The sequence below is a fragment of the Hirundo rustica genome, chromosome 36 (genome assembly GCF_015227805.2).
Source record: "Hirundo rustica isolate bHirRus1 chromosome 36, bHirRus1.pri.v3, whole genome shotgun sequence".
NCBI classification, from domain to species: Eukaryota; Metazoa; Chordata; class Aves; order Passeriformes; family Hirundinidae; genus Hirundo; species Hirundo rustica.
In genome coordinates, this window is record NC_053485.1 from 208,973 (window position 1) to 219,110 (window position 10,138).

Here is a 10,138-nt window from a genome sequence, read left to right on the forward strand (position 1 = left end):
CGCGGGCCCCTCCTCCAATGAGCAGCAGCGTTGTTGGCGCGGCCGGCGGTGGCGGGGCTAAGATGGCGGCGGCGCTGTCGGTGAGCGGGGCCGGGCCCGGGCCCGGAGCGGAGCCACCGGCGGGGCCTGCCCGGGCCCCCGAGGAGGAGCTGCCGCCGCTGGACCCGGACGAGGTGCGGAACCGCCTGGAGCACAGCGCGCGGCAGTTCCGCAACCGGCGGAAGGTGCTGATCCGCGGGTTACCGGCGGATGTTAGCAACCAGGTGAGCGGGGGTGGGGGGGGGAACCGGGAACGGCGTGAGGGAGGAAAGGGAGGAAACGGGGATGAGGGGAAACCGGGGTTAGGGAATGCGGGGAGTGAGCAAGGAAACGGGACCGGTAACGGGGCCGAAGCCCTCAGGAACCCCAAATCCTTCTTGGACCCCTCAGGAATCCCAAATCCATTCCGGATCCCAAATCCATCTGAAATTCCTCAGGGACCCCAAATCCATCCCGGATCTCAAATCTATCCTGGCTCCCTCAGGGACCCCGGATCCCAAATGCATCCCAAATTCCTCAGGAACCCAAATCCATCACAGACCCCTCAGAACCCTAAATCCATCTTGGGCCCCTCAAAAACCTCAAATCCATCCCGTATTTCTCCTTTCTTCCCAAATTTTCTCTTCCTTTGCTTCCAAATTCTTTATTTTCCACTCCCCCTCAAAGCCAGAATACCCTTGGAATCCCTGAATTCTCTTCTGGAATTCTCAAACTTCCCCCTGCCCCGTGCATTTTTTCCCCTTCCCTTTCCCATTCCCAAGGCTGAAGGTTGGGAATTATCTTTGGAAGGGCAAAGTCTTGAGCAGGAGGAGGAAATTTCCGGGGTGTTCTGAGGGAATAAAACTGTGGAGCATCAAAAGATCTTAATCCATCCCACGGGAATTCCCAGGAATTCAGGAACTCCGAATTTGCTTTTTTTCCTCCATTTTTCGTGGGAAATTCTGGTGGTTTTTTTGGTTGTTGTTTTTTTGTTGTTTTTTTTTTTTTTTCCCCAGGATGTTCATGAGCTGCTGAAGGATTATGAGCTCAAATACTGCTTCGTAGACAAGTACAAGGGGACGGGTGAGGCTCTGAATTCTGGGATCAGCCCTGGAAAATCGGGGAAAAGGAACAGCCCAGGATGTTTTTCCAATTTCTGCACCCACACCTCACCCAGATATGCTTTTCAATTCCCTTTTCCCAGGAATTATTCCTATTTCTAAAGCACCTTTTTCTAGTGATCTTTTTCTTTTCCAAACCCCCTTTTTCCAGTTATCCTCCTCTTTTTTCAAATCTCATTTTTTTAAGGAATCCTCCCTTTCTCCAAACCCCATTTTCCCATCATTTCTCTCCTTCTCCAAGCCCCATTTCTCCACAAATCCTTCCCTTTTACAAACCCCCTTTTCCCACTATTCTTCCCCCTTCCAAACCAAATTTTTTAAGGAATTCGTCTCTTCTCCAAACCCCATTTTCCCATGAATCTTCCCCTTTTCCAAACCCCCTTTTTCCAACAAACCTTTACCTTTCCAAACCCTGTTTTTTGAGGAACTCCAGCCTCTCTCTCCCCTTTCTCCAGCCTTCATCACCCTGCTGAACGCTGAGCAAGCCTCCGCCGCCATTCGGCAGTTCCAGGGCTCGGCGCTGCGGGGCCGCCAGCTCCACCTGCAGCTGCAGCCCACGGACGCCGTGCTGTGCGTGGCCAACCTCCCTCGCCTGCTCACCCAGCACCAGTTCGAGGAGCTGGTCCGGCCTTTTGGCAACCTGGAGCGTTGTTTCCTGGTCTATAGCCAGAGCACGGGGCATTCCAAGGGGTAGGTGTGGGTTTGTTTTCTGTTGAGCTGGGATCAATACTTGGGAGGTGCAGTGTTGGGATTCAGGTGTTTATTACTTGTTATTTACATTTTCAAAACATATTTTTTATCTATGACTCCTTCCCTTTTCCAAACCCCATTTAACAAGTTTAACAAGTTTTAACCAGTTCAACAAGAAACTCCCCAAATCCCTGAAGAAGAAGAAGAAAAAAAGCAAAAGAAGAGAAAGACCAGACTAGCCTCCACCACAAAGTTTCCATCTTGTTCTATATCTACTATTATATTCTTTATGCTAGCAAGCACTTTATGTGTTAAATAAACAGCTCTTCCCACTTTCCTCCAAAACAAAGCCCTTCCCCAGACCAGTTAAAGAGAAGAACCATTTAGCTTTGCTCCCCAAACCAAATTTAAGAAGCTTTAACCAGTTCAACAAGAAACTACCCAAATCCACAAAGAAGAAAAAAAAGACGAAGTAGACCAGACTAGCCTTCTCCCCAAACTCTCCATCTCACTCTATATATACTATTATATTTTTTATGCTAGCAGGCATTTTATTTGTTAAATAAACAGTTCTTCCCACTTTCTTCCAAAAAAATATTAAGGAGAAATTAAGACCCAGACCAACTGAAGCGAAAAACCATTCATCTTTGCTCCCCAGAGAGACCCCACTCAACTTTTCACCCCTGTTTACCCTAAAACCGAGGCAACCCTGACAACCTCAGCCCCGTGGGGTTTCCACAGGTACGGATTTGTGGAGTACATGAAGAAGGACTCGGCGGCCAGGGCCAAGTCGGAGCTGCTGGGGAAGCAGCTGGGCAGCCGGACGCTGTACGTGCACTGGACGGACGCGTCGCAGCTGAGCTCAGAGCTGCTGCACTCACGCTGCCTGTGCGTGGACAAGCTGCCCCACGGCTACGGAGACACGCGGGAGCTGCGGAGGATGGCGGCGGCCACCTGCGAGCCCGAGTTCTGCCAGGTAGGGATTTGGGGTGAGGGGAGGGGTCTTAGAGAGCTCGTAAGGGTTTGGGATGAGTTTTGGGCATTTCAGATGGGGTTTGGGGTGAGGGAGGGACAAGCTGCCTTACGGCTATGGGGACACATGGGACAGGACAGGACAGGCAGTTGAAGGGCTTTGGGGATGAGTGAAGGATTGGGGGTTCAGGGCTGGATTTGGGGTTCAGGGAGGGATTTCCCCTCATTCCCATTTCCCCAGGTGGCCGTGGGGCAGGACGGGCAGCTGAAGGGCTTTGCGGTGCTGGAGTTCCCGTCCCCGGAGGCGGCCGAGCGGGTGCAGGCGGCCATGGACGGAGCAGCGCTGGCTGGGAACCATATCCGAGTGTCCTTCTGTGCCCCTGGCCCGCCTGGCCGCAGCATGCTGGCTGCGCTGATCGCCGCACAGTCCACAGTGAGCCTTCCTCCTCCTCCGCCTCCTCCTCCTCCTCGTTACCATGCTCATTGTTATCATCATCCTCCTCCTGATCCTTATCATTCTCATCTAATCCCTTTCATCATCCTTGTCCTCCTCATCTTCATCATCATCATCCTCATCCTTATTGTTATCATCCTCCTCATCTTCCTCATCCTTGTCTTCATCACTATAATGGAGTTGTTCCTTCTTCTCTTGCTATGAGATTTTTGAGAATTGGGATCGTGCTGGTTTTGGGACCAAAAACCCAAATTCCAGGAGTTTCCCTCCTGCCTTACATGAGATTTTCAGAAATTCTCATCTCGTTGACAACTGGGATCCCACTGGCATCATCTTGATTTTTTCAGCATTAAAAAAATCCAAACCCCCCAACTTCTTCCCCCTAAAAATTGCTTTTTTCCCTCAAATTTCCCAAGGCATTGAACCGTGGAAAGGGGCTCCTGCCTGAGCCCAACATCCTCCAAATCCTCGCCAGCCTCGGGAATCCGGCATCCCTGCAGCTCCTGCTCAACCCTCTTCTCCACGCGCCCAAGCAGGGTAAGCCGGGGAAAAAAACAGAAAAAAACAGAAAAAAAGGGAATTCTCCTCCTCGCCCTCCTCGCCCTCCTCTTCCTCCTCTTCCTCCTCTTCCTCTTCCCAGCAGGAATTTTGGGCGCTGCTCCCTCCCTTCCCCTGGTCAGCAACCCGGCGCTTTCCACGGCTCTGCTCCAGTTGGCTCTGCACAACCAGCCACAGGTAGGCTGGAATTCCTGGGTTTTATCATGGAATTTGTTTTTTTTTTTTTCCCCTGGAATTTCCCTCTGTCCCAGCATTTTTTGTGGAATTTTGCTCTTTCCCAGCTTCTTTTTTCTCTGTGATTTCGCTCTATCCTGGCTTTTTCCGTGGAATTTTTGCTCTTTCCCAGCTTTTCTCCTGGAGTTTTGCTCTTCCACAGCTTTTCTCCTAGGATTTTGCTTTTTTTCCTGGAATTTTGGTCTTTCCCAGCTTTTTTTGGTGGAATTCTGCTCTTTCCTGGGTCTTTTTTCATGGAATTTCTGCTCTTTTCCAATTTTTCTGCTGGAATTTTGCTTTTATCCCAGAATTTTGCTCTTTCCCAGCCTTTTTTTCCCATGATTTTTTTTTCCATGGCTAGCCCCCTTCCCATGGACTTTTTCCTGCTAAATCTCCCTTTCCCTCTCTCTCTCTGCTGGCAGAAACCGGGAATTTTGGGTGATTCCCCCCTGAGCTCCCTGCCCCATGCCCCGGCCCAGCCCCCAGGGAAGCTCCTGGGCGAGATTCCTGCAGGTAAATCCTGGAATTCTGGCACATCTGGGATCCTCAAAAGAGGAAGTTCCCTGGTTGTGGTTTTGAGGGTGGGAAAATCCTGTGGGAAGTTTTTATAGGGCAGGGTAAAGTGGGAATTTGGGGGGGAAAATGGCTGTTTGGGGGGGAGAAGAGGGAGGGAAAAGTGGGAAATTGGTGGGCAAAAGTGGGAATTTGGGAGGGGAAAAAGGGAATTTGGGGGGGGGGGAAAGGGGGTTCAGCTGGGAAAAGGTGGATTCATGTGTCCTCAAACCACTTCCCAGTTGTTTTCCTCTCTGCTTTGAGGTCTTTTTTTCCAATTTCCCCATCTTTCTCCCTGTTCCCGCAGCCCCAAACGCATTCTTTTGGTTTGCTTTTTTTTTTGATGGGGGACATTTTTTCTGCATCCCCAGGTTTGGCTCTGAGCCCTTTCCCAAATCCGTCCCTGTTTTCCAGGTGCTCCCTTGGCTGGTGACATGACCCAGGCACAGGGAAAATCCCAAATTTTGCCTTCGGGGAAGGTGGCCCTGACCTCGTTCCTGGCTCAGGTGGGACCCGAGAGAGACAAAGGAACCTCAGGGACCCCCGTGGGACCCCCAGGCCTCGGCCCCAAATCCGGCCCCAAAGCCAAGCAGGGAGAGAGCGGAGCCCCTGCACCTGCGGTGAGCAGCCACCACCCCAAAATCACCCTAGGACCCCCCAAACCCCTTCAGAACCATCAAAACCCCTTCAGAACCCCCCAAAACCACTCTAGGATTCCCCTAAAACCCTTCAAGTATCCCCCAGAACCCATCCAGGATACCTTAAAACCCCTCCAGAATCCCCCCAAGCCCTCCCAAACCCCTCGAGGACCCCCTTAAACCCCTTGAGGACCCCCCAAACCCCTTCAAGACACATGAAACCCCCTTGAGAATTCCCTCAAGACCCCCCCAAACCCCTCTAGGATCCCCCAACCCCCACAAAAATCCCTCCAAGACCTCCCAAACCCCTTCAAACCCCTTCAGGATTCTCCAAATTCCCCCCAAACCCCTCAAGCACCTCCCCTGAACCCCCCCCAACTCCCCCTCCCCACAGATCTCTCTGCTGGGGGAGCCCCCCAAAGATTTGAAGATCCCCCTCAATCCTTACCTGAACCTTCAGAGCCTCCTCCCCACGCCCGTGCCAGGTGAGTCCTGGGAAATTCCCAGTTATTTCCAGCAATTCCTCTTTTTTGGGGGGTAGATGTCCCTCTTTTTTACCAATTTTGCTCCTTCTTTTTCCCTGCAGGAAAAGGATTTCAGGCAAAACCCGGAGTTTTGGGGACCCCCAGGTCTGACCCTCTGCTCCCCCCGCCTGAATTCACTTTGGAATTCCCACAGGTGAGGAGGGGAAGTTTTTGGGTTAAAACGGGAGGTTTTGGGGCCGTTTTAGATTCAAAAACTGCCTGGTTCTGCTGGGAGTTGGAGAAGTTTGGTATTTTTCCAGGAAATGGGGGGAAAAAGATTCCCAAATCTCATTTTCTTATGGGAATTTACAGGGGGGAAAAAACCCTCCAAAATTTTTTATAGGAATTTAAGGGGGAAAAGCCCCAAATCTCCATTTTTAAATGAGAGTTTGAAGGGGGGGGTGGGGAAAAAAAAAAAAATCCCAAATCTCCATTTTTTAATGCGAATTTGAGGGGGAAAAAAAATCGTAAATCTTACTTTTTAATGAGAATTTTAAGGGGGAAAACCATCAAATTTCCATTTTTAAATGAGAATTTAAGGAGGAAAACCCTCAAATCATCATATTTAATGGGAATTTAAGGGTAAAAACCCCAAACCTCCATTTATTTTACAGAAATTGAAGAAAGAAAACCCCAAACCTCCCATTTTTCCTGGAAATTCAGGGGATCCCCCCTTTCTTTAACCCCTTCCCCATTTTCCCTGGGCAGGAATTGGGACCCCGAATTATCCCCCAAACACGAGACCACTCCGTATCCATCCTGGGGGGCTTCGCCCATGGCAGGCACAAGGTAAAAAAAATCTCAATTTTTGGGCTGGAATTTTGGGATCTCCAGGCAGTCTGGGGGGTTTTCACCTCCCTGTAGTAAAGAAATGCTCCATTTTTATATTTTTGAGGTTGAAAACTTGTGATTTGGCAGTGGAAATTTGGGATTTAGGGCTGGAAATTTTGGATTTCGAGGCATTTTTTGGGGATTTGCAGTTTTCTGTAAAAATACTCCATTTCTGTATTCTTTGGGGTGAACATTTAGCATTTTTGGCTGTAAAATAAGGATTTTAAGGCTGTAAATTTGGGACTTTGATTTGTTTTTTTTTTTTTTTTTTTTTTTTTTTTAATTTGTAGCTCCCTGTAAAAAAATCCTCCATTTTTATGTTTTTGGGGCTGGAAATTTGGGATTTCCAGGCATTTTTTGGGGATTTGCAGCTCCCTGTAAATATCTTCAATTTTTATATTTTTGAGGTTGGAAATTTGTGATTTGGGAGTGGAAATTAAGGATTTTGGGCTGAAAATTTGGTATTTTGATGCGTTCTTTGGGATTTGCAGCTCCCTGTGCTCCCATTGCAGGTCTCCTCCTCCTCTTCCTCACCGGCGTTTGAGAGGGGGAATTTGGGACCGCCGGTGCCCCCGTTTCTCTCAGGCTCCCCCAGTTCCTATTTCAGCAGCGGTCTCCAGGCCGGGCTCAAGCAGAGCCAGCTCAGCAAGGTGAGACCCAAATCCTCCTCAGATTCTCCCCAGATTCTCCCGAAAATCTGTGTTCTGGCTTTGGTCCTTGAAATCCCTTAAAATTCCTTAAAATCCCCTTACAAATCCCTTTAAAATCCCGTGAAAATCACCTTAAAATCCTCTTACAATTCCCTGAAAAATCGCCTCAAAAATTCCTTTAAAATCCTTTATAGTCTCCTTAAAATCTCCTAACAATAGCCTTTAAAAAAATCACTTAAAATCTCCTTAAAATTCCGTTTTAAAAATCCCTTTTTAAAAATCCATTAAAAATCTTTTAAACCTCCTTAAAAATCCCCTAAAAAATCAACCTAAAATTGCCTAAAATCCCTTACAATTCTCTTAAAAATCCCGTAAAAATCACCTTAAAAAGTCACTTAAAAATACTTTAAAAATCCTTTAACCCCCCCTAAAAATCCCCGTCAAAATACCTCAAAACCCTCTTAAAAATTCCTTCAATTCCCCTTTAAAAAAATCCCATAAAATCCTGTTCAAAATCCCTTTAAAAATCACTTAAAATTCCTTTAAATCCTCTAAGATTCCTTAAAATTTGCCCTAAAAAATCCCATGAAATTCTCTAAAATCTTGTAGAAATTGCCTTAAAATCCCCTAAAATCTCTTAAAAACCCTCTTAAAACACCTTAAATTCCTTTGAAAATGCCTTTTAAAATCCCTTTAAAAAATCCCTGAAATTCTATAAAAACCTCAAAGCTCCCTAAATTCTCCAATTTTTCCCCCCAGAGCGTCGCCATCCCCCCGAGCTCAGACTCCATCCTCACCTTGGCACCCCAAACCTCTCACCTGAAGGTATCAAAACCCCAAAATCCTCCCCATGAAGCTGGCTTAAAAATGGAAATAAATTTTAATTATTTTTAAAATCCCGGGGTAAAAATGAAAATAAATTAAAATTATTTTTAAACCCTGGGTTAAAAATTGAGAAGTCATTAGAATTAATCAAAAATAATTTAAAAAATAATTAAAATAAATAAATTAATTTTTTCTTTTCCAGACCCCTCTGGGGGGCCAAAAACGAGGATTTTCCCACCTGCTGCCCTCCCCAGAGCCCAGCCCTGAGGGATGTTACGTGGGCCAACATTCCCAGGGCCTGGGGGGTCACTATGCCGACTCCTACCTGAAGAGAAAAAGGATATTTTAGGGAGAAAAAAACCCAAACCACCCCAAAACCCTGCTCTGTACATCTGTACAAACCCGGACAGGTTTTTGGAAGGATTTGATTATTTGGGGGCTTGTTTTAATGGGGGTTTATTAGGGGGGCTTTGTTTGTTTTATTGGGGTTTTTCCCATTGGTTTTTTTTGTTTAAATGTGTTGTGGTTTTTTAATTATTTTTTTATTTTATTGGGGTTTATTCCGTGGGGGTTTTTTTTATTTTTTTTATTTGGGGGGGTTGTTTGTTGGATGATTTTGTTTGGTTTGTCTTTTTGTTTTATTGTGTTTTTTTGTTTTGTTTTTTTTTTTTTTTTATTGGATATTTTTGGTTTGGGTTTGTTTTTCTGTGGTTGTTTTGGTTTATTGTGGGGTGGGTTTTTTATTTTATTAGGGCTTTTTGTTTGTTTGTTTTAGTTTAATTTGTTTTGTTTTATTGAGGTTTTAATTTTTTTAGTTGTTGTTGTTTTATTGAGTTTTTCTTGGTTTTTAACATTTCAGTCCCCCCACACACACCTCGAAGGATTTTAGGAGCCTCTTTGAGCCCCACCCACCCCAAATTTTTGGGGTTTTTTCTTCCTTCCCCCCTCCCCAGAGCAGTTACTGGGAGCCCCAAAAGCCCTCCGTGCCTTAACCTGCTGCTTTTGGGGTTGGGATCCTCAATTTCAGGGCTCTCCATCCTTTTTTGGTGGGAAAAATTCACGTTTTTGGGGTCTTTTTCTTCACCATTAAAAGGGGCAATCCCCATTTCGGGGTAATTTCCCTCATTCTGGGGTTGCTGCCCTCATTTTGGGGTCATTTCCCTCCCTTTTTTTGGGTGGGATCTCCAAATTTTTGGGGTTTCCCCCCTTTATTTTTAGGGGACTCTTTAAACATTTCACTGCCATGTTTTTTTGTTGTTGTTGTTTTTTTTTTTTTTTTTTTTTTTTAATGTTCCCCCCCTTTGTTTTAACTGGAGCTGTCTCCATTTTATGCTTTTTTTTCGGGGTGTGGGGGTAAAATTAGCCTTTCTACTTAAACGCTGGGGTTTATTTTTTTTAAACAACTAAATCTTACTCCTTTGTCCTTTCTTTTCAGTCTGTTTTATCTCCCCCTTCCTCTCTTTTGGGGGGATTTCCCAGGATTTGAATAATTCCCTGTTTTTACTGTCTGGTTTTGCTGTAAGGGGGGGATGTTGGGGTGGGGGCTGTGTCCCCCCTCACCCCCCTCGTTTCCCTCCCCCCCCCCAAAATAAAATTATATTTATATTGCTGCCCTCTCTCAATCCTTTTTCATTATTTCTGTTGAGGTAAAACCTACTTGTGTCCCCCTCCCTATTCTTGGGGTGGTTCTTTGTGTTGTCCCCACCCCCAAAACCTCCAAACCCCCCCCAAAACCCAATCCACACCCCAAAACCCCTCAGAAATCCCCAAATCCCCTTAAATCTGCCCAAAAATTTCTTCAAGACGCCTCAAACTTAACCAAATTCCCCTCAGGACCCCTTAAACATTTCCAACCCCCCTCCCTGCAATCCTCTCAGGACCCCCCCAAACTGGCCCCCAAAAATCCCCTTAGATCCTCCCCCAAAATCTCAGGCTGTCTCAAACTTACCCAAGTCCCTCAAACATCCCCGCAGGACCCTCAAAATCCCTCAGAACCACCTCAGGCACCCTCAGATCCCTTTAAATCTCCCCATAACCCTCATTCCCCCCCACGCACACACATACACCGCCATTAGAGAGGTGCCTTCCTCCT

At 46.7% G+C, this 10,138-nt stretch overlaps 1 protein-coding gene across 1 annotated transcript; it reads left to right on the plus strand.

Annotated features, from left to right (window-relative positions):
* The first annotated feature begins 62 nt into the window (after positions 1-62).
* RAVER1 (ribonucleoprotein, PTB binding 1) lies at positions 63-9,614 on the plus strand. Its single transcript, XM_040088744.2, has 15 exons — positions 63-263; positions 1,035-1,101; positions 1,595-1,829; positions 2,571-2,805; positions 3,043-3,234; positions 3,672-3,792; positions 3,896-3,990; positions 4,449-4,539; positions 4,993-5,198; positions 5,611-5,701; positions 5,803-5,894; positions 6,449-6,529; positions 7,084-7,221; positions 7,981-8,046; positions 8,249-9,614. The coding sequence occupies exons 1-15, from the start codon at positions 63-65 to the stop codon at positions 8,393-8,395; spliced, it is 2,058 nt and encodes a 685-aa protein (XP_039944678.1). The 3' UTR covers positions 8,396-9,614.
* The last annotated feature ends 524 nt before the right edge of the window (positions 9,615-10,138 follow it).